At 41.1% G+C, this 24,581-nt stretch overlaps 1 protein-coding gene across 2 annotated transcripts; it reads right to left on the bottom strand.

Moving 5' to 3' along the window:
* Positions 1-1,535: 1,535 nt before the first annotated feature.
* Positions 1,536-24,578, bottom strand: CNOT9 (CCR4-NOT transcription complex subunit 9). Of its 2 annotated transcripts, none has more exons than XM_037524033.2 (8): positions 24,426-24,578; positions 14,861-15,040; positions 12,001-12,116; positions 8,989-9,098; positions 6,727-6,836; positions 5,634-5,732; positions 5,346-5,437; positions 1,536-3,888 (listed from the first exon to the last, which is right to left on the bottom strand). In XM_037524033.2, exons 1-8 carry the CDS (start codon positions 24,447-24,449, stop codon positions 3,720-3,722), a joined length of 900 nt encoding a protein of 299 aa, XP_037379930.1. In that variant the 5' UTR covers positions 24,450-24,578; the 3' UTR covers positions 1,536-3,719. The 2 variants fall into 2 exon arrangements, with proteins under 2 accessions (XP_037379930.1, XP_037379931.1); XM_037524034.2 differs by lacking the exon at positions 24,426-24,578 and adding an exon at positions 23,952-24,121.
* Between the last annotated feature and the right edge of the window lie 3 nt (positions 24,579-24,581).

Below are 24,581 nucleotides of genomic sequence, written 5' to 3'. Positions count from 1 at the left end.
CCCTAATTTTCTGTTAATTATTTAGAACTTGTGCTGCCTTTTTTTTTTTTTAAACACTTATGGAACTTTTCAGTATTCTTTTTCCTAGCTTAATTCCACTATATTGAAAACATTCTATTTTGAAATTCTTTAAGGCTCGCTCAATGGTCCAGTTATGATCAATTTTTGTAAATACTTCCAGAGCAACTAAAAAAAGTATATTATTGGTTTAGAGTCAGTGTTCCAGGGCCTCCCTGGTGGCTCAAGGGGTTAAGTCACAGCACTATGAAGCTATCCGCCACTGAAGCATGAGTTCGATCCCCGGCCAGGAAGCTGACACACATGGTGCAGCAAACCTCTCCTGTCTCATCCCTGCTCCCCTCAGCAGTATATTTCAGTCAATCTGCCTGTTCTGCTCCCCACTCTGTCTCTGGTGAATCCTCTCACCCTCCCACAACTCTGGCCTGTACCCCAGTTCTTATATGCATAAACAAATCTTAAAAAAAAAAAAAAAAAGTCAGTGTTCATATGTCAATTAAGGTAGGTTTGTTAATTGTGTTGTTCAATTTATCTTTTATATCTGCCTTTGAAATAAATATTAAAATATTTAAAAAAATTAAATTCCACAAAATTCAGGGAAAAAAAAAAATCTCATTTCGGGCCTCCCCGGTGGCGCAGCGGTTGAGCGCTGGGTTGCGAAGCTGCCTGCAGCCTCTGCTGCGCCGGTTCAATCCCCGGCTGCTCCCCGGCCACCGGAGGAGGGCCCCACATGGCGCGCAGACCTCTCCTGCCGCCCGCTGCTCCCCTCAGCAGTGTACCTCGGTCCTTCTGCCTGCTCTGCTCCCCGCTCTGGCTCTGGTGAATTCTCTCACCCTCCCGCGCTTCTGACTGTACCCAGTGCTTGTATAAATAAATAAATAAATCTATAAAAAAAAAAAATCTCATTTCATTTTATGGTTTCCTATTCCAAATGTTTCCCTTGGCTTTTGATAGCTGTAAGTTTATATATTTCTCTCCCTTCCTGGTCTTTGAGCAATAGAAATAGTGAACATGGGAATTATATGTGTGGATAGTACTGAAGGCTACATAGCACGTTACTCTGAAGGCTATCAGTGCCTCTCTTGCCTATTCTACCACTGAACTAGTCACTGGCCATTTATAGCCAAGGAGAAAAGCAGCCAGAAGTTGTTGACTATTCCACTGAGAGCCAGGAACCAGGCATGGAAATAGCTATTAGTCTGAAATAAATGTTTTAAGCATTACCTCTTCACTAACAGAAGTCTTTCCCTCACAGGCACCAAGTTCTGGCCACTGCAGCCAGGAGTGAGGTTTTGTCCCAGAAAAAGATGTTTACTGGCCACCATTTCTGTCTCCCAATAGCTTTTATACATCAACAGGGTTCTTCTCTCAAAGAACACACCTCAAAGGACTCACCATCTTGGGCAGGGCAGTGTGTATGTGTAGGTGAACACAGGGCCCAGGCAGGGGTGGCGAGGATCATCTGAACAAAGTACCTAGATATCTCCATACTGACAAAACAAAATCACCAATTTAAAGGAAAAATTATTTTTATAAAAACAAAAGCACGCTTTATTTCAATCCTGATGAGGGAGCGAGAAGGATGGAAAACACAAAATAAGGGGAGGGATCTCTTCATACGCGCAACATCAGGATCAACTGCAAGTAATAATATCCATTTTCACTCCTCCCCCAAATACCTATGTGGGGTCCAAGGCCAGCTGAGAATAGATGGAACAAGAATTAAGACATTATTGGCACGGTAACATGGCCAATGCACCGAAAGATGGAGAGAGAATTTCCCAGGGAGCAAGGCCCTGGGCCTCAGCTGCTTCCCCAGAGGGGAAATGAAAAACTTTGGCTCAGCAGGAAGGTGGTTGGCAAAAATCAGGGTTACCCTAGCTGGGCTCTCCAGAACACAAACTACGGGCTGAAGGGAGTCAAGCTGTCTATTCAGTCCATGCTGTTCTCTGCTTTCTCCAAGACCTCTTTTCTTTAGGTTTGAGATTGTGGAGAGCTGGCTTAGTGCTCCTCTTCGTTTTGGAAGGCAGGGGAATAAATGCTTATTCTACCCTTCCCACATACAGGTTACTTAATTACAACTTTCTTGGCTCTAAAGAGACAGAAGCCAACTAACAAGGCCGGCTCCCTTTGTGAAAGTCGGCTTGAAAGAGCCCTTGGGTTGGCAAAACTGCCTCTGCAAAGGTTTTTCTGAGCATGCCCTTTTGAGGTCTTCCCCAAATCATTCAGACACACTTTCAATCATGTGAGATGTGGACAGAAAATACTTGGTCCCTCTCTAGAGTTGGATTAACAATCCCATTTTGACTGGAGAGGGGGATGAGAGAACAGGTGTTGGCAGTGGGAGGTGGGGGGGAAAGCAAAACAGTTTACACTGGGTTATAGATTCAAACTTTCTGGATTACAAATAGAATAATCTGAAGCTTCAAAGACGCAAAGGGGGATTCTCTGAAAAATATGAAGAAGTGGAAAATATTTTAGTGGCAACCCTGTAATTCCCATAGGCCAAAAGGGAATGTGTCAAAAAAAAAAAAAAAAAAAAAACAAAACAAACAAACAAACAAACAAAAAAAAAAACAAACAGGCTGAGTGATGAGCAAGCAGAGTCCAACCCTCCATCTCGAATCTGAAAAATTAACTCACTCAGACAATACTGCTTCAAGTACAGTCATGAAGACAGATGGAGCTGCAGAAATTCACACTAGAGCAAAGAATGGCATCAAGTAGCCTATCATCGTAATCTCAGGCACCTCCCTATTAAAAGTCATTCAGAAAATATCCTTGAGGACTTGAAGGTGAGGTCCATTGCTGCTTCTCCTCCCCCAATACAATACCTTTTCCAGGACCACCTGATGAATTAAGACATTTGTTTAAATAGAGGAAAGTGAAAAAGGGGAAAGCACTGAGATTTGGAAAAGCTAGCAGCTAAAGCCAGAAACAAAGTTAAGGTCCTTGTGGCATCCAGAACTGGGGGGCAGAAGACTGGAAAAGGGGAGGGAAATAAATGGCGGGTTCCTGCTGTCCTTTGGCTTTTGTGTTTTTCCCCTGCCTCCCTTTCCTCCCAACAGCTCATGCAGCTATTGGCCTGCTAGAGGGGATGTAATGCCCAGACCAACTTTTTATTGAGCTTATGCAGCTAACAAACTTGTAAACAGCGCCAACTGACAATATTTTGCTGAATATTACAGCTTATGTCCACTAAGCACACCTCTCTCTGAGATTAAAAATAAACAAAAAAACCCAAAGTAAACAAATACTGAGAGAATGAAGAGACACATCTTAATCTTCCAGGAAGGCAAAATAAAAAAACGCCTCATGGCTTGGTCCCAGGCGTTTACCATGCCTAGAGTGCAGCTGCTGTCACCACTGTCTCCCCTCCCTGCCAGTGGCTAGGCAGAGGTGGGGAAGCTTGGGCGTGCTGCAAGTACAGCATTTGCTGGTGTTGACACCCTCCTGGGGCTGTGGTGGCAGACTGCTTTGTCAGGAGCCCAATTCCTGGGGGTAGCAGAAGGAGCCCAGGTCCTCAAGGCAGCCTGAGATGGCAGCTCACACCTCAGCGGGGTACCCTGCCCCTTTTCTCCAGTGCAGTTCAGCATTGAGGTTGTCTATTCCCAGTCGGCGATAAAACCTGAGCTGTTTTCCTTGCAGGTTCCCTCTCCTTCCCCCAACTTGGGGGAGTAGTAGGAGGGAACAGGGGAGGATCACTGAGGGGGCAGAGGGATACCCCGGGGATCGGTGACCTGGCCCTCTTGCAGGTTCTTCACCAGTTGTGCAAGCCAGCGTTTTGTGGTGGTGTCATCTTTTAGCACCTGGGCGAAAGTCGTGTCTTTCAGCTGGTCAGGGAGGCACTGCCTGAGCGCTTCACGTGCCCTACATCAGAAACAAACACACCAACCAGGGAGACCAACAAATAAACCCACATTTGGGGGACAGGTAAGAGCCCCCTCATTATACATAAATATCCATAATTCTGGGATATCTATAGCTCTGGATATTATATTCTGGGATTCTATAGCTCTGTCAAGTTACTTTAAGAATTCAAAATTCTTTAATGTTTCTATTAGTTATAGCTCAGAGATTTCCAGGATCTGTAGTCTGCAAACATTTTCAGAATGATGCCCCAATGTAGAATGTTATGACAAAGCAAAGTGGAACTAAACAGTATAGTAATTTACATCAACTCAATTTTTTACAATAAATACTGTCAATATATTCATGACATAAATGTATGGGTAATAAAAAAAGAAATATAAGGGTTATAGTAAATAAAACATTTCCAAAATCAGTACATTTATGGGATATAACATGAACTTTAATTTTAAACTAATACAAATTTGTCTATTTACAAAAACTGTTTCAGTTTTATAGTTAAACCTCAATAAAAGATGACGAGTAAAAACAAAATTATGGTAGCTACGTTATTGAACTTTTAAATCTTTCATTTTCTTTAAAAGATGACCAGCAGAAGGTCAAATTTGAAAACCTCAAATAGGTAAATGTTAACAATATGTCAAGCTGTTTCAAAAAAAGTGATGGCTTTTGTACTTGGACTATTCTCTTTGTACAAGTAGAAATATAAGTAAACATTTTCAAACTGGAGAAAACAGGAACCACTGAAGAACAGGACAAAACAGTAGAAGAAATAACTAGGATTTGAATATAGCTCAGTGGGAGGAGATAGAATTCATATTAAATCAAGTTATCCCTATTCCTAGGAACACAGAAATTACCCCATTATGTGGTTGAGCAGAATCTGAGCAAGTGGCTTTAAGCATAAATTATGGATTGGCAAAGCAAAAGGTCAAACATTTCTAAAGTGCATTAGATCTACAATGTATGATTTCTGGCAGAAAGATTATGAACGTAAGGAGATAAAAATAATTAGCTCAAGGAAGGAACTTACAGGAATCAAATAAAGAACTGGAACTATTACCCAAGAGCCCTCTGGGCATTTTCCCTTTCTAAGAGATCTTTGAAAATATGCCTCACTTTCTGACCACTTGGATAGCTATATACAGTTCAAACCACAGGAGTAATGAATCATAAAGCTTCCCTAGAAATTATCTGGACTTTGGAATTTTAGAGTAGGGTACAGAGAGACAAAATGAACACAGGGAAATTACAAAATTACAGTGGATAGATACAACTCTGATGAATTTTTAAATTCAGGACTTCAGATTTTAGAAGAGATTAATCAAACTGTCTTAGAAAAACTAAATATAGTTATATTCCTTCCTTCTACTAAAGATAAAGGAGTTATGCTATGGAAGGGGCAACAATTAGCCAGAGTACTTCCCCCAAATCCTAGAAATCCTGTAAATGTTTACCTGGGATTATCTGAGAGTCGAAGGTAACATCTCACTACATGCTTCAGCAGACGGGCAGAAGGCTCTTTGGATAGCTGCAGGACCATCTTACCCTAGTTCCCCCAAACAGGGTGGTAGAGTCAGAAATAAAAAAAAAAAAATTCTCGTTGACATTGGACATCAGATATTCCAAGAATCATTATATAAGGTTCCATAGTTGTTATCTAAAGCTGCTCAGTGTCAACTGCAAAGGGACTAAGCCCTGGGATCAGAAGTAGCTGCAAAAAGGGGGATGATAAAAGAACTTACCAAGATCATGGCAACGTGGGAGAAACGCTCATATGTTTGACATATGTAAGCCAAACCAGTGTCATCTAGGAGTATCTTCTGGAGGATGAATGTAGCAACCTGAATGAAGTAAAACAAAATCAAGGAGTCCAAAATACTGCTAAGACTTGTTTTCCAACTATTTATTCATTCTCCCCAAAATAATCATGAATTATCCACAACTTGATGAGAAAGTCATAGTACAAAAAGTATTATACATAATACTATTATATTGAACATTTTTCTCAACTCCAACATAGAAGGAATTAAAAAATATTAGACCAGTTCAAGTCAAACAATTGTTATGATTCTTTTTCTTGGCTGCTCATCAGAACCAACTGTGGGAATTATTTTATCTTACTACTTTACTGGGATAGAACAGAAAGTCATTAGAGAGCAAAGTAAGAGATAAAAGTCCTAGAAAATACAGCACAATAATGCTGCGAAAGCAAGACACCAGAATAAATGAAAGAGAAATCATCAGGCTGGCCCAAGACTTTACTGCAACAGTCAATACTAGAAGACAATAGGACTATGACTTGATATATATAAAGAACAGAAATAATACACTTATGCAGTGAGAAGCAGGTTCAGAGAAAAGGGAGAAACTTATGTTTATTTTTTTAATTTTTACGTAGAGACTGACGTGTAGGCCAGAGACGCGGTGGGGTGAGAGGTGAGGTGCAGTGGTATGTGTGAAAGGATTCACTAGAGACAGTGTGGGGAGCAGAACAGGTGGATTTATTGAAATACACTGCTAGGGGAAGCAGCGGGCAAGGGAGGAGAGGTCTGCTGTGCCATTCTGTGGGATAGTTCCCAGGCCAGGGATCAAATAGTCTGTAGTAGTGATAGTGCTAGGACTTAACCCCTATGCCACCAGGGAGGCCCTGTTTAACTTGATATTCTTCTGAAGGCTCTGGGTTTTAAATTATCATTTCATAACAGTTTTTATTCAATAGTGAAAACATTCACAAAGGTTTCAAAAAGCCCCAAGGGAGGTAGAAAATGAAACCAGGATCAAAAACAAGTAGATCAAGAGTCAACACAATGTAGACTATAAGATAAAAGCACATACTGTTTTAGAAAGTTCACTTCCAGATTCCATTATGCGCAAACACAAAGGAATAATTTCTGTTGTCAACAAAAAGTTGATTACTTCTTGCTCATCTGTTTTCACCAGGGCCCCTAAAGAAAATGTAGACAAATTTATTTCAAAGTGAGGATTTCCAATTAAAATTAACTTATATTGTTCATGAAGCTAATTTCTTCTTTGTTATGATGAAGGATTAGATCAAAGATTAAACACATCCCTTCTTTTATAGTATAAGCATTTAATACTATAAAATGTCCTTTAAAGACCTGCTTTAACTCTGTCTACAAATTTTTGTTTTTACTTTATTCAATTTCAAATATTTTCTGATTTCTGACATATTATTTCATTTATATTCAAATTTGCCTGGATAACCTTTGAACTGTAAAAAAAAAAAAGTCTTGGCCGAAATAGTCACCACTGCTTCTTCTCCAAATTAACTTGGAGAAAGTGAGTTTCAGAAAATATATGCAAGAATGGACAACTAGTTTAATACTGTCCAAATACTTTTTCCATTCTTCCACTGCTTTTATTCTTACATCATCCAACTGCAGTGGTCAAAAGAGAGCAAAAGTGTGATGACTGAATCACGTTAAGGACATCAAATTTTTTTTTTGGCAGAATCATTCTGCTGTTTTTAACCCTATGAAAGAAATTTATCTAGCTTAAGGAGCAGAAAAGAATACACTGGGAAAAAGTTTCTAATTAGAGTACCACTTGGAAGGAAATATAAAAAACAGAAACATTCATTTGGAGTATCTGCGATAACACTTCAAAAGTAGGAAAAAATGTCTCTTAGAAGTAGGTCTTAGAAATAGCAAATTTTAACTTATACTTCTAAATTCGTGCTTTATAATCAAAGAGATGAGAATACAGGTTAAATATAACAATAATCTAATCAAAATGATGCTTGTATAGCCAATGATCTTATTATTTGGGTAGTATCTGAGTAAAAGCTATGAGAAAAAGACATTGAAAGAAGAATCATTTGAAGAAACCTTCTTGAACGTATTTGCATTTCACAAGTACAAAGACAGTTCTTTACTACTTTAGAGTCTGAGTTCTAAAATAGCTGATCCATCATTTTCTTTTCTTTTTTTTTCCCACATTTTAAAAGGACAGGTTTTTTAGGGAAAGGGGAAAGAAAAAGAGACATCTGTACAGTCACAGGCAGTCAGGAGAGCTGCCTGATATATCATTTTTTGGGAAGATTTATTTATTTATGCATGTAAGAGCTGGGGTACAAGGCCAGAGATGTGGAGTGGTAAGAGGATTCACCAGAGACAGAACAGGCAGATTGACCAAAGTACACTGCTGAGGAGAGCAGTGGGCCAGCCAGGAGAGGTCTGCTGTGCAATGTGGGTTGCTCCCTGGCCAGCAGGGAGCCGGGGATCAAACTTGTGCTGCAGAGGAAACGGACAGCTTCATAGGTTGCGTGTTAACCCCTTGTGCCACCAGGGAGGTCCTGATATATCATTTTCTTAAGTAAAAAGTATTTTAGACACATCTCTCATAGTAAACGTATACGGAAACATTAAGCGTGCAAAATTTAAGTGCAATAGCAGAAGGCAAACTCCTCAAAACAAAACAGCTCAGAAGACAACACAAAACCCAAATCAAATTCTTATTTCTGTAATAATATTCTCTATCTGTTGACTGGTTTTCACTCGCCCTACAATTCCAGTAAATATTTCTACATATATCCTGAATTTAATCCCAAATGTTGGCACTTAATAATAGCCTTACTAACAATGCTCAGAATGGGGTTTCATAAAAGTCATCGTATTTTTATGGTCACCCCCAGTGGCGCAGCAGTTGAGCGCTGGGTTGCGAAGCTGCCCGCGGCCTCTGCGGTGCCAGTTCAATCCCTGGCTGCTCCCCGGCCACCGGAGGAGGGTCCCACATGGCGCGCAGACCTCTCCTGCCGCCCGCTGCTCCCCTCAGCAGTGTACTTCGGTCCTTCTGCCTGCTCTGCTCCCTGCTCTGGCTCTGGTGAATTCTCTCACCCTCCCGCGCTTCTGACTGTACCCAGTGCATGTATAAACAAAACAAACAAACAAATAAATAAATAAAACATGCCTCTATAAAAAAAAAAAGTCATCATATTTTGGATAACATTTATTAGTGAAAATACTCTACATCAAAGTAACAATTAATGAACAAAACGATAAAAGGTAAGATAGGACACCCAATTTAAGACCATTATTATGAAGATTTCAGACTTGGAAAACAACCTTAATAACTTACCAATAACTCCAAGACTGGTTAGCCGAAGATACTCAAAGGGACGTGTTTTGCTGACAGTGTGCAAAAACGGGTACAAAAAAAGTGGGATGTGTGCTGCAAGAAATGCTGACCTAGAATAAAAAATAATTTAGAGCCTAGAATTAATTCTAAGGATTTTGAATATTCAAATTTCTAGGTGATAAGTTCTTTAAGTTCTAAATACTGTCTATGCAAGAAAATCTTATAAAACACTGATGCTGGTCATCAATGAGGATCAGTGGTCACTTTTACCCTCAGGAACATGTGGCAAATTGGTTGTCAGAAATTTTTGGATGTCACACCTAAGGGGATACTACTGGCGTCCAGTGGGCAGAGGTCAGGAATGCTGCAAAACATCTTACAATGTACATGATATTTCCCACTAGCCCTCTGCCCCACCCCAACACTGCAAAGACTTATTAAGCCCAAAATATCGTTGGTACCAGGGCTGAAAAACCTGAGTTCAGGCCAATGATTAAGAGAATATGTGATTTTCCTTGTAGTCAGCACCAAATGCATTAAAAACTGATAAAATACCAAAGTATAGATTTTTAAAACTAGTTCATAAAATGCAATCATGTACCCAAGAGATTCTTCTAGATGTACTCTTCCATCAAACTTACCACCGAGTAATAATCACCACACGTACATTGAGACAAGATCTTATAAACTGATACAACAAAATAAAGCATAGTTAACAGGTTTATCTGCTATGCTTAACTGCATACTTTTCCTTTTTTTGGTTAGGGCATTTCACACACAGCAAACATTTAAAAAATATTTCAATCTCAGCTAATATGTCAGGAAACTAATTGGAAATCAGTCTACTAATTTACATTATTTAGAGTTATATCTTGCAGGAGAGCCAACACTCAAAAATATTTTTTTAATATATCTTTGACTTAACACTGATTTATAACATTATTTAAATTTCTGGTATACAGTATTTTAATTCATCATCTGTTTATACCATATCATGACCACCACCTAGTTTCCATCTACAACCATAAAAATAACTCCCTTTAGCGGTTAGTCACCCTCCACCCCCTCCTTCCCTTCTGTAACCACCAATCTGGTCTCAGTAAATCTGTTTTTGTTTTGTTTGTTTGCTTGCTTTGCTCTTTATATCCCACAAGTAGAATCACAGTATTTGTCTTTCTTCTTATGACTTATTTCACGTAGCACAATATCCTTGAGGGTACTGGTCATCCAAGTTGTCACAAATAGCAAGATTTCATCTTTTCTCATAGCTAGGTAGTACTCCACTGTGCATGCATGTGTATGTGTGCCAGTGCGCATCAATTTTTAATCCATTTATCTACAGATGGATACTTATGTTGTTACCATATCTTGGTTATTATAAATAATGCTGCAATGAACATTAGGGGTATAGGTTATCTTTTCAAATTACTGTTTGCATATTCTTCAGAAAACAGCCAGAAGTTGAATAGTTGGGATCATATGGTATATCTACTCTTAAATTTTTTTGAGGAGCCTTCATACTGTTTTCCACATTGGCTGTACCAAATTACATTCCCACCAACGGTGTCCTACCATTCTCTTTTTCTATATACTCATCAATACTTGTTGTTTTCCTTTTTGATAATAGCAATTCTCATAGTTGTGAGACAAAAACTCACTATCAACACTCAAAATTTTTAACACTCAAAGTACTCTTGCATTTCTTGAAAAACAGTAACTATTCTAGAGCTGTCAAGGGTCAGTGCCAACCAAGCACTCAGATTTTATAAGGAAACTTACAAGAGAGAGGAAGGCTTTAATTAGATGACGATTAAGTGTCTTAGAGCCACAAGTTACAAAGCAGGGTCCTCCCCGGTGGTGCAACGGGTTGAGCCCAGCGCTGTGAAGGTGTCCGCAGCCTCTGCAGCGTGGGCTTGAAATTCCCGGCCGGCCAGGGAACTACCCACAGGGCACGGCAGACCTCTCCTGTCGCAACTGCTACTCCCCTCAGCAGTGTCTTCGGTCTGTCTACCTGTTCTGCTCCCCACTGTTTCTGGTGAATTCTCTCATGCTCCCACGTCTCTGGCCTGTACCCCAGTTCTTGTATAAATAAATAAATCTTAAAAAAAAAAAAAAGTTACAAAGCAGGATTTCCCTTCTCTTAATTTGTCAGATTTGGCAGGAAGACAAAATGTTTCAATTTGTATGCCAATCTCATCTACTACACAGGTTGCTGAGAATCCTGTTTGTTAAGAAAGATTTTGAAGTCAAATCTGGACACAGTGAGAAAAGGCCCTTCAAATATTTACTAAACTCTCACATGGCATAGCGATGGCTACATGGGTTCAGGAGGGGGCTGTATGCCTGACCTTCCCTCAGATGTGACCACTACTCCTTTAAAGTTCATTACTATAAATGGGTAAAGAGCAATGAGATGGTATTTTTTGGTTTTAAAAAGGAAGGAAAATTTGACACATGCTACAACATAGATGAAACTTAAGGACATCATGCTAAGACAGACAAGCCAATTACAAAGAGAAAAGTACTTTATGATTAGGTATTCACAGTAGTCAAAAGCAAAAATACAGAAAGTAGAACAGTGGCTGACAGAGGCTGGAGTTTGGAGAAATGGTGAGTTATTATTTAATGGGTATACAGTTTCAGGTTTTTAAGGTGAAAAAAGTTATGGAGATGCATGGTGGCGATGGCGATGACATTATGAATGTATTTAATACCATTGAAATGTACACTTAAAAAGAGTTAAAATGAAAAATTTATGTTGTGTGTATTTTACTACAATAAGAAAAAGCAAAAGAAAAATATAAAAGAATAAGTTAAACAACACTGTATCATTATTACATGTGGTGAATTAGAAACCAGTAATTCTTTAGGGAAAAAAAGTAAATGTGCGTCCTGAAGAGTCACACCCCTACACATACACCCTCCTGCATGTCCTTCTTCCTACTATACAGAAAAAGTTTGGGATCACATTTGATACAAACCTTTGGTCAGAGACTTATCCAAAGCATTTACCTGGTTTCTGGGTGTGATGCCACACATTGCAATAATGCCAGAGCATTGCAAACTCTGTTAGACTGGTGTGCTGTCAAGGTGGGTGGGTTGATAGATGGATAAATATTTACAATTTCCTAAAAGAAAGGAAATTAGCACCGGGAAATTAGCACAACTTATTATAAAATTCATTGCCATGGTATTAAAACAAGAAACTTAAGGGCCTCCCTGATGGCGCCAGGGTTAAGACGCAACCTATGATGCTAACCGCAGCCACTACAGCACAAGTTGGATCCCCTGGCCAGGGAGCTACCACATGGCTCGGCAGACCTCTCCTGGCTGGCCTGGTGTTCCCCTCAGCAGTGTATTTCAGTCAATCTGCCTGTTCAGTTCCCCACTATGTCTCTGGTGAATCCTCTCACTGCCTGCACCTCTGGCCTGTACCCCAGTTCATGTATGCATAAATAAATATATATATTTTAAAGATTTTATTTTTTTATTTATGCAATAGCTAGGGTACAGGTTAGAGGAGTGGGAGGGTGAGAGGACTCACCAGAGACAGAGTAGGGAGCAGAACAGGCAGATGGACCGAGAGCATTGCTGAGGGGGAGCAGCGGGCACAACGGGAGAGGTCTGCTGCGCCATATGGGAATCTCCCTGACCGGCCGGGAATTGAACCTGCACTTCAGAGGCTGCAGACAGCTTCACAGCTCAATCTGCTGCGCCAACAGGGAGGCCCATAAATAAATAAATATTTAGAAAAAAAAATTTGAAACAAGAAACTTAAAGCCCTCTAATTCCACATACCCTGTAAGAACTGAATCATCAAAGAGGGAGCAGAAATAAAATATTCCTGTCATTTAATCAAATATATACTTAAGCCATCTGCGACACTTCTACATATCTCTGGGAAGATTTGTATGGGAGCAACTATACTTCCTTTTACACCCTGTATCTGCAGAGGCTTTCAGATTACTTTCGGTATTATTCATAGTAATCAATTTACATTCATAATCCCTCCTTTTGTCAACACACTTCTTTAAGTTATGGTGAAGAGATAGTTGGCCTAGAAAAAGAAAGCAAGTGAACTATAGTGACTCATAAAGAAGTCTGAGTATGGTCAGGTAGCAAATGAAAAATGGAAGAAACAAGAACATTGGTAGGGATGTATACAAACAACAACGCATGTATTTGCTCTCTGTAAAAGATGATCATTTACTAAATATAATACCGTTTATTTTAATAGCAAAATTTTACATAGAAAATGTTCCTATAAGAAAGATTAGTTTCGGGGGCCTGCTTCCCCGGTGGCACAGTGGTTGAGCGCTGGGTTGCGAAGCTGCCCGCAGCCTCTGCAGCGCCAGTTCGATCCCCAGCTGCTCCCCGGCCATGGAGGAGGGTCCCACATGGCGCGCAGACCTCTCCTGCTGCCCGCTGCTCCCCTCAGCAGTGTATTTCGGTCCTTCTGCCTGCTCTGCTCCCCGCTCTGGCTCTGGTGAATTCTCTCACCCTCCCGCGCTTCTGACTGTACCCAGTGGCTGTATAAATAAATAAATAAATAAATCTTTAAAAAAAAAAAAAAAAAAAAAAAAAGATTAGTTTCTTGGCTACGTACAGCAGGGATAGAATACCTATTTCACATGCTGCTCCCCTTAGCAATGTACTTCAGTGAATCTGCCCGTTCTGCTTTCCAGTCTCCAGTGAATCTTCTCACCCCACCCCCTCAGCTCTGGTCTACACCCCAGTTCTATGCAAAAATAAACAAAATCTTTAAAAAAAAATTAAGCAATAGATGATCATTCTACTATCTTGATATCTTAGGACTATACCTTATCAATTTATTCTCCACCAGGGACCATTCTGGTCAGAACCAAGTAAGTTTTCTATTCTTTGATGCCTAAGTGTACCTATCTTAAATTCTACAGCCATTTTTCTCTTGATCTTAACATTTTGTTTCCCCAGAATATATCCTGCGTCCTTATACTTTTCTTTTTTTAAGATTTATTTATTTATACAAGCACTGGGTACAGTCAGAAGCGCAGGAGGGCGAGAGAATTCACCAGAGGCAGAGTGGGGAACAGAATAGACAGACTGACGAAATACACTGCTGAGGGGGGCAGTGGGCACAGCAGGAGAGGTCTGTGCGCCATGTGGGACCCTCGCCGGTGGCCGGGGTATTGAACCGGTGCTGCAGAGACTGTGGGCAGCTTCGCAGCCTAGTGCTCAACTGCTGCGCCACCAGGGGAGGCCCCGTACTTATACTTTTCTTATTGCCTTTAAAAAAAAAAAATTTTGCATAGAAGAACTGGGGTCTAGGCCAGAGGTGCAGGAGTCGGGGTGGGGGAATGAGAGGATTCACCAGAGACAGAACTGGGAGCAGAACAGGCAGATTTACTGAAATACACTGCTAAGGGGAGCTGCCTGAGAAACAGGAGCGGTCTGCTGCCCCATATGTAGGTTAGCTCCCCATATGTAGGCTAGGGATTGAACTCAAGCTGTAGTGGTGCTAGTGCTGAGATTTAACCTCTAGGCCACCAGGGAGGCTCTTATACTTTACTTTTCACCTTTGCCACCGGCCATTAAGAATCATTTTGTCGTTTCCCTAAAGTTAAAGGTCTCAAAGTGCAGTTCTTAGACCACCTACATCAGAATCACCTGGGAGTGGAGGGAGGTGCTTGTTAAAAAAATACAGATTTCTAATCTCAAACTAATTAAATCTCTTGTGTAGTATCCAATAATCCTTAAGTGCTTTTTGTGAATAAATTTTTAGAAATGCTAACATTTAACAAATAATCCTCCTAAAATCTTCACAATCATTTAGACAAAGGCAGAGAGATAAATAAATGTGATGTTACAGGATTGAAATGCCACTTTTACTCACCTGTAAAAGTGCTGCAATAGTACCAAATGAATGCCACAGCATGGGTGCAAGGTCCGGAACAGATTCTCGCTTCTTACTTAGTTCCAGCAAAGCATTCTCCCTTGTCTCGGGACTGGACAGCTCATTGATCCACTGATAGATCTTTTCTCTATCCACTTGAGCCAGTGCGGTTGGCACAGGCTTCAGGTGAAAAACAAGAAAGCAAACATGAGTTTCATTAGATTCGAACCAAGTGTCACTTTGTAGTACTGCTTAGAGTAAATATATTTTTCATAAATACCGAGGGTACTTTTCTAAATGTATACATTTGACGTAAACAAATTTAACTCCTTTGGCAGTGTACTTATCAAAATCTAGAATGCACATACCCTTAACTAAGTCCACGTTTAAGAATTTATCCTAGGGGCCTCCCCGGTGGCGCAGCGGTTGAGCACTGGGTTGCAAAGCTGCCTGCAGCCTCTACAGCCGGTTCGATCCCCGGCTGCTCCCCGGCCATCGGAGGAGGGTCCCACATGGCGTGCAGACCTCTCCTGCCGCCCGCTGCTCCCCTCAGCAGTGTACTTCGGTCCTTCTGCCTGCTCTGCTCCCCGCTCTGGCTCTGGTGAATTCTCTCACCCTCCCACGCTTCTGACTGTACCCAGTGCATGTATAAACCAAACAAACAAATAATAAATAAATAAATAAGACATGCCTCTAGAAAAATTAAAAAAAAAAAAAAAAAAAAAAAAAAAAAAAAAAAAAAAAGAAGAAGAATTTATCCTAAAGATATACTTGGGCTATACCAAACACATACTAGGATGTTACTGTGGCCTTGTTTTAAAAGCAGAAACTTTAAGTAATAGCTATCAATAAGAAACTGGTTAAATATGCATGGTACCATTTTTATATAGAACACTATATTTCTAAAAAAAAAAAAAAGAGAGATAGCTCTCAATGGACTAAATGAAAACTAAAACAAAGTGCAGAACAGTATATACAACGTGTTTACATTGATATACATACACATAATGCTTATATACTCAAGCACAATGTTTCTAAGAAGACATATAAGAAACTATTAACTATAGTTATCTCTAAGGTTGGGATTTATATGGGAGACTTTTCATCCTATACAATAAAATCTTTTAAAACTTTTTCTTGTGGGGCCTCCCGGTGGCGTAGCAGTTGAGCATTCGGTTGTGAAGCTGCCCGCAGCCTCTGCAGCACTGGTTCAATCCCCAGCTGCTCCCCGGCCACCGGAGGAGGGTCCCACATGGCACGCAGACCTCTCCTGCCGCCCGCTGCTCCCCTCAGCAGTGTACTTCGGTCCTTCTGCCTGCTCTGCTCCCTGCTCTGGCGAATTCTTTCACCCTCCCGCGCTTGCTTCTGACTGTACCCAGTGCGTGTATAAATAAATAAATAAATCTAAAAAAAAAACAAAAAACAAAAAAACTTTTTCTTGTGCCTATAATTCTTGAAAGAAAAGTTACCCTGTCCCCACCCATTATCGGTCCCTCCCCAATAATTCTGTCACCACCCCCCCCACACCTTGATGGAGCAGAAAACCTATGTGACTTGAAAAATCTCACCTTTCTAATGTATCTTGTACATATTCTACCTCTATCTCTTTGAGAATCACTCATTTCTTACTCATGTAGTAGGGACTTGTACCAAAAGACATGCAGAATATGTGTTCACTGCTGTGCTGACAATCACAGTATTGTCCCCCAATTTTAGCATCTCTATAATCTTCTTACTTGTCAAATAGCCTTGTGGTCTTAGTTAAATCCCTTAATTATTCTTATCTGGAAAATAAGATGGCGGACTAAAAAAATGATTACTGCTACTATTTTTTTTTTTTTTAAAACTTTTTTTTTTTTTTTTTATAGAGGCATGTTTTTATTTATTTATTTATTTGTTCGTTTGTTTCGTTTATACATGCACTGGGTACAGTCAGAAGCGCGGGAGGGTGAGAGAATTCACCAGAGCCAGAGCAGGGAGCAGAGCAGGCAGAAGGACCGAAGTACACGGCTGAGGGGAGCAGCGGGCGGCAGGAGAGGTCTGCGCACCATGTGGGACCCTCCTCTGGTGGCCGGGGAGCAGCCGGGAATCGAACCGGCGCTGCAGAGGCTGCGGGCAGCTTCGCAACCCAGCGCTCAACCGCTGCGCCACCGGGGAGGCCCACTGCTACTATTTCTAGCTCTAAAATCCTAACAAATTCATGGTGATTGCTACCCTTATGCCCAATATTTTCTCACCTAGTTCCTCCCAAACAATGAGGAATAAAAGGGTGGGCAGACAGAAAAAAGCATCTATGTTTATAAGACATCACTAAAGTTTTGAGGAATTAACTTGCTCACTCCATCCAACTATAAAACATATTCCAATGTTTTCTTCCACTGTATGGCAGATTCTTGCAGTATTTACACGTTCCCATTATACCTCAGTATGATAGAATTGCACAGAGGGATAAGTTGAAGAACAAAACGGACAACTGTCTTTGCTGAGGAATAGAATGAGTCTAAGGTGGACTCTGAGGTATATTCACATTTACTCTACTAAACTGAACAGCTTTCTATAAATAAGATTATAAGCTTTTAGCTTGATGCTTATCAATTCATACTTGCTTGACAAAATGAATCACAAAGTATTCTGCTAAGTGGGCTGAAATACCATGCAGCTCAAGTCTTCTCCAAGTGCCACAGAGTGATCTGCTAAAAGCCGTATTTTGACACCATTTTAATGATGTTCCTTCCTCAAGAAAACATGTTTCTAAAACAATATGGTGTAGAAGGAATAGGACAGTTTTCCCCTCTCCCAACAAGAGCAGTATTGTCCAAACACTTGCCCTTTCTATGCATCTCTATAGTTAGGTTAAGTTAGTTAAGTTAGGTTCTTAACTTAAAAAATTATTTTTGGAAGTGTAATTCCCGCCAGAAGACAGGGTGTCCTTAGAGTAGTACATCACTTCAAAAGTTTAGTGGAAACCAGGGCTAAACTTTTAGCTCTGGGTTTCCTGTCTTGGACCAACAATCTAGTAAATAAAGGGAATCTTACAGTCACTGCACCAACAGTAAATCTATCTTGGTTATTCATTATTCAGTCCAGTCAATATCTCCTAAGTCCTATTATTCAAACACCACCATAAGTAAGCTCCATCATCCCCATTAAATTCAGTCTGTGACTCATATCCAGCATGTCTCTAGCCCTCTCTGCCCATGGGAGCCCACGCTGCCCTGGTAGCTACCAATGCACAGGTTCTGAACACCAGGCCTCATCCCTCTCTATATGTTCTCTTTCCAGAGCTGGCCTGACTCCAGTAGAAGAGACAGTGCCCCTTGAGTGGTGCTGGCACTGGAGGGCCAATGCCTGAGGTCTACTTGGGTCCCTAGGCCACGGCAACCTGCTATTAGCAATATACCAACTTTTGAGGCTGCTTGTGGAAACTGCAGCATCAGTGAGACTTTGGTTCTAAGAGTTGGGGACATCAGGTAGGTATAATGCAGTTCTCTCAGGTTTGGTGCTATGGAATCTGTAGCCATTATAGCATGGTAGGCAATGAGGGCAGTTTGGTACCAGGAAATACCTGGGATAAGAACCCTCCTTTTCATCATTATTGAATTTTGCTCCAATTTAATAGCAGGAGTTGGTTTATACCCACAGAATACCTACTTGTTATGGGGGGAATACAATTATTTCTTTTTTCCCCCATTTTAATTTATTTTTATTTTTTCCCTGAATATTCAGATTTTTTTATTTTAACATTTATCATTGTTTTAATTTTTAAAAAAGATTTATTTATTTATACAAGAACCAGGGTACAGGCCAGATGCATGGAGGGTGAGAGGATTCACCAGAGACAGAGCGGGGAACAGAACAGGCAGACTGACAAAATACACTGCTGAGGGGAGTAGCGGGCGAGACAGGAGAGGTCTGCCGCACCATGTGGGATTCTTACTGGCTGGTCAGCTGGCCGGCCAGGATCAAACCCACACTGCAGAGGCTGCAGACAGCCTTACAGGGGGCGCTCAATCACCTGCGCCACCAGGGAGGCCCTGTTTTAATTTTTTAAACAATATTTGCTTTCCTCTACCCCCTCAGATTGAGTCCCCATAGAATACAATTATTTCTTAAAATAAAAATGGGAGCTAACATGTATTGTGCTTACTCTGTCAGGCACTGCATAAATAAACACCATCACCGCATTGGTTTTATAGATAGGGAACTGAGGAACAGGGATACTATCTAAAATTAAGTGGCAAAGTCGGGGTTTTAACCCAGGCAGCCTGGCAACAAAGTCCATACTCTAACTGCTTTGCCAATGCTGCTTCTAACCTGCCTGAAAAATTAGGTCTGATCTAAAGATGACTTTCTAAAAAACTATTACTGTGATTTAAACAGAGATAGAGAACTTACAAGAATCTAAGACAAAAGTTAAAATGTAACTGCCATTACTTCAGCAGAATCTGCAAGAACAATCAACACCAGGAGCAATTTCATTGATGTCAAGAAAAATTTACTTATTGAGACTATGAGGCACTTAACAACCATCATTTTAAAGGAAAAGTCATTGAAATAGTTTTACATATGACTCAGACAAGGGCATAATTTAGCAGGCGTGTGCATGTGTGTGCGCATATATATACATACATCAAGTAATTTTATAAGTCAGAAATTCAGTTACTTTTTAAAAAAAAATTTTTTTTTTGAGGCATGTTTTATTTATTTATTTATTTTATTTGTTTGTTTATACATGCACTGGGTACAGTCAGAAGCGCGGGAGGGTGAGAGAATTCACCAGAGCCAGAGCAGGGAGCAGAGCAGGCAGAAGGACTGAAGCACACTGCTGAGGGGAGCAGCGGGCGGCAGGAGAGGTCTGTGCGCCATGTGGGACCCTCCTCTGGTGGCCGGGGAGCAGCCGGGGATCGAACCGGCACCGCAGAGGCCGCGGGCAGCTTCGCAACCCAGCGCTCAACCGCTGCGCCACCGGGGAGGCCCAGTTACTTTTTAAAATTAAGAGAAAAATATCTTTACATATTAAACTACACATTGATTTATCTATTAATTTGTTACTAGACAACTGACAAAATACTTTGGAGACTATCCCTGCATAAAACTCCAAAGCACACCTCTAACACCTTAGGAGACTTTGGTGTTAACAAAAATCCAAAATGTATACAAATCTCCCCTTCTGAATCCAAAGGATCATTTAGGCAAACCTTTCACAAAAACAATAGAATCTAAAAACTGGTTTCTTTCTAAAAGGGAATGAGAAGTGAAAGAGGGGATGGGTGGATGAGGGAAGAGAAGAAACTGTGTGGCATATTTTTGTTTGAAACATGATTTCATTCAATGTCCACAACAATGTGGTTATTATTCTCATTCTACAACTGATGAAACTCTAAGTAAACAATGTAGGCAAACATCACATACCCAGAAACAGTCATTTATGAGGGACTATTAGTATTTGACACTTAATTCCAAGATTAGAAAGCATATGATTGCATGTTTTTAGTTATGGTCTGCTAAAGCCTGTGGTCCTTTCCTTTTAATATGTTTTTAAAAGTTTGTATTATCAAAATTTAGGAAGGAATCACTCTTTTTCTCTTTAACAGGGTGTTAATAGAAAAAGTATTTCAAAACACTTTTTTTCTTTTAACAAAACTTAGCACAAGCAAGACATTAACCATAGTGAGCCAGTCACCAATGGGTTAACTCCAAGAATCACACAGGGTTGTAATTAATAGTTGGTTATCTCTGAAAGAGCTAAACTATGTGAAAAAATACCTAGAAATTAAATAAAAGTGATCGACATTTATCCATAAAAGGAAAATAGGATTTCTCTCCCTCTGAGTGAATTTAAAAAGTTGGTATTGATGACTTTCTTAAATAGAAAGCATTGCTATCAAAAGAATTCTATGTTTATTGACCTGCTGGTTTTCCTACTAATGAATATGGGACAGTGAACAAGGAAAGGAATTAGATTGAGATAGAGATTATTGCCCCAAATCTGGAGGTGACTCAACAGATGGCTTTAGCTGTCTACATAATGAAGATACTCTAAGAAAACACCTTTCTGAGGCCTCCCTGGTGGCAGATGGATTAAAGTCTTAGCGCAATCAAGTTTATTGTCAACCACTGCAGCATGAGTTCAATCCCCCACCAGAGAGCTAACCCACATGGCTCAGCAGACCTCTCCTGTCTCACCCACTGCTACCCTCGGCATTGTATTTCAGTAGATCTGCCTGCTCTGCTCCCCACTCTGTTTCTGGTGAATCCTCTCACCCACACCCGAGTTCTTGAATGCATAAATACATTTTAAAAATCTTAAAAAAAAAAAAAAAAAGAAAACACACTTTCTGAATGATGCTAGAGGAAAACACTGAATTAGCTTACTATTACATCTTTATAAAATAAAGGCCAGGATGTCCTTCAAAATTACTTTTTAAAAATTAAAGTGAAAAAGCAAAGAAAAGTTAGGGAATTGGCTTAAAGCTTCAAAAGGAGACATAGAACCGTTCAATATCGGGGCTGTCCTATAACAGAAGGACAGTGTTTGAATTAGATCCTTCAGAGTGCAGTGTTCTTTCCACTTGCCAAAGAGGAAGGCACCTGGGAGTCCAGCACCGTTGGAACAAAAAAGATATAAAGTGACTAATGATGCTGCTGAAAAGGTGGAAAGTAAGGGGAAACAGTTTAAGTATGTTAGAACTGCCAGTGGAAATCAGTGGGACTTTTTTTTTTTTTTAAATACATACCTAATATCCCCTAAAGGCTTACCTTTGATTGCATCAGATCAGTAGTATAGCATTCACTATAGAAGACCCATTATCCCTGAAGATGTACAGTTTTACTAACCTGACACAAACTCCAATGTCTGTAACAAGTTTTGTTTTTTTTGTTTTTTTTTTTTAAGATTTATTATATTTCTGCATAGAAGAACTGGAGTGTAGGCCAGAGGTACAGTGGGTGAGAGGATTCTCCAGAGACAAAGTGGGGAATAGAACAGGCAGATGTACTGAAATGCACTGCTGAGGGGAGCAGGGGGCAAGACTGCTGTGTGATGTGGGTCAGGCCGGGGCTCAAACTTGGTATTACAGTGGCTGGCGACAGCTTGATAGGGCTGTGTCTTCCACTCCTGTGCCACCAGGGAGGCCCACAAAATGTTTTTGTTTTTTTTTTTTAAGATTTATTTATTTATGAATACAAGAGCTGGGGCAAAAGCCAGAGGTATGTGGGGGGTGAGAGGATTCACCAGAGACAGAGTGGGGAGCAGAATAGGCAGATTGACAGATGTACACTGCAAGGGGAGCAGAGGGCGAGTCAGGAGAGGTCTGCTGCGCCATGTGGGTAGCTCCCAGGCTGGGGTCAAATTTTAAGATGTTTCTCAAGTTATCTCAATTCCTTTTTCTAGCATCCTGCATTCACTTGTGATCACAGTCTTAATGTCTCTCTAGCCTAAGGGATGATTTATCTGTTACTTAAAAAAGAGAACTAAAGATAAATACAAGTTACAAATTTTCATCATTAGATAAAAAGTAAGCATCTTCCCAACTAGTTCAGATTATTATGGGTACTGTTGCATGTATTATTAACTCTTCTCAATTTCTGAGTGATACATTCCTTTACTCAGATCAGAATAATACAGGCAATTTATTCTAATTAAAGGCATGAAAGATTGGGAAATAAGTGGCTCAATTTTTCTGTTTCAGTCTTCTCACTAACCAAATATTCTTGAATGAGTGGTACAAAGGAACTTGTCAAAACTATTGTGCAATCTTAACAGCCTAACAGGTGAAAATATATTTAAAAGTTCAAGTTTCAAATAAGTGTAAGGTATTGTAAAATTAACTGAATACTTATTATAAGTAATGTGCCACAGCTATAAGGGCTTTTCAAAAAATGCTTGAGGGAAAAACTGAAAATAAAAGGAATTGAATAGGTATAGAGTTTGGGGAAGGCATAGGGAAAACAGAACTTTGGTCTCAGGGCCTGGAGAAGACACAGATTTTGAGAGACAAATAAGCTAACCTTTTCTTTGTTTAAACTGCTTTTCCCCTACCAGCAGCAACCTCATCTTTGGACTTCTTTCTAAATTACATGTATAATTTGGGAGAAGAACAAACCCCCTCCCCCCCCCAAAAAATCAGGAAAATATAACCACCTGAGAAATATAAAAGGTACCTCTCCACTCTGAATAGTTACACTTAGAAAAATGGTGACATATGCCACTGGCCTTGGAAATGACAATGTTTTCTCTAACCTAATCACACTCAGTTCACTTCTTTAATTTAAAGTTAAGGCAACTTTTTGGTCCTCCATTTAGTACTCATTCATTTACCTGGTAATGCAATTTAAGTGTACTACTCTCCTTAAGTCACTTCACCTCAGTGAAACCAAAAAGGTTGGGACAGGGTGTTCAGAAGAATGTGTTTAAATCACATAATTCCTTTTTCCCATCATGGCTATGTGCTCTCAGTAGTAACCTCCCTCACCTATCCCGCTTTATCCAGCAAACAGGAACTCTCAACCTTATGCCAGGAACTGTCCTGGTACTGGGCTAACCACAGTATCTCATGCCCCTGGCCTCAAGAGGGAGATAGACAATAACCAAGCAAACAAATACAAAACTTGCAAATTGAGATCAATGCTATAAAGACTACTCAAACAAAAAACAATTGGAGTTTACAGAACTACTTTAAATAGGAGGGTCAGGGAAGGCCACTCGAGGCAGAAACCCAAGGAAAGATCGACCAATTATACCCACAAGCTGTATGTGGACCTAAGAGAGGGGGAGTAAGAACAGCATTCCTGGAGCAGAGATCAGAAACTGCACCTTGAAGTGGAAAAACACAGGCAGAAGGGATGAAACGGCGGCCAGCTTACAGAGCAAATGACAGAAGACGACTGCCTGGAAAGGCAATAAAGACTATCTCGTACAGGTGAGGCCTTACAAGCCTCCGCAAGGTGTCTGGATTTAATCTAAATGCAATAAGAAGCCTTAGCATCTCACGATCCATTTTTCTTGTGAAAAGATCCCGCCGGTAAAATGAGAAGTGTGAGAAAAATTTGAAAGGCAGAAAACCGCAACTCAGACGTAGTAATTATTCACTTTTCTGGGTCTCAGATTTTCCATGTGCAAAGCAAGGAGGTAGAGCCAGAAGCCATTTCCTTCGCGCTACGAGGTGCCGGGCGGTGAGTTCCGAGAGCACCGGCCTTGTCAGGCTGACCGCGGAACTCGCCTCATCCCCGCCGCCGCCGAACACGCAACTGGCGCCCAGAAACTGTTGGTCCGCGCAGTGAATCAATGAATGGTGGATCCCCGCCGCGAGGGAGGGGTTCCGAGCGCCGGACCAGGCCCCGGGGCCGGAAAAGAAGCCTATCGCCGGTGGGAGAGGCCGCGCGAGCCGGCCGGCCGGGGAAGTGGGGCCGGCTCCACACACCCAGGCGCGGGGCGGACCCGGCCCGGAGCCTCGGGGGTAAGGGCCGGAGGAGCCAGAGACCCGGCCCGACGCAGGGGACCAGGGGAGGAGGCCGAAGCGCCGCGCTGAGGCTCCGGGCCCAGCCGGGCGGCACGGGCGCTTACCGCAGCCGTCGCCAGACTGTGCATGTTGGGAGCGGCCGCCGCTCTCCTCCTACCGCCGGACGCGTCCGCCGAGCGTCCCCGCTTCAGCGCCTCTGCCGCCAAAGATGATGAGGCGCCGCAGCCGCCATCCGCCTCCGGCTCGCTCCGCCCCCTTAG

The sequence above is a fragment of the Talpa occidentalis genome, unplaced genomic scaffold (assembly GCF_014898055.3).
Source record: "Talpa occidentalis isolate TD23 unplaced genomic scaffold, MPIMG_talOcc4v2.1 talOcc4.3, whole genome shotgun sequence".
In the NCBI taxonomy this organism is placed as follows: domain Eukaryota; kingdom Metazoa; phylum Chordata; class Mammalia; order Eulipotyphla; family Talpidae; genus Talpa; species Talpa occidentalis.
Note: the sequence above shows the minus strand (reverse complement) of the source record. Positions and strands in the feature narration are given on the sequence as shown.

Coding starts and splice junctions, on each gene's coding strand:
- CNOT9 (XM_037524033.2), bottom strand. CDS start 24,449: ATGCACAGTCTGGCGACGGCTGCG. Junction 15,041..24,425: donor ACAGTCTGGCGACGGCTGCG/GTAAGCGCCCGT, acceptor TTTCACCTGAAG/CCTGTGCCAACCGCACTGGC. Junction 6,837..8,988: donor AACCAGTCTTGGAGTTATTG/GTAAGTTATTAA, acceptor CATTTTCTTTAG/GGGCCCTGGTGAAAACAGAT.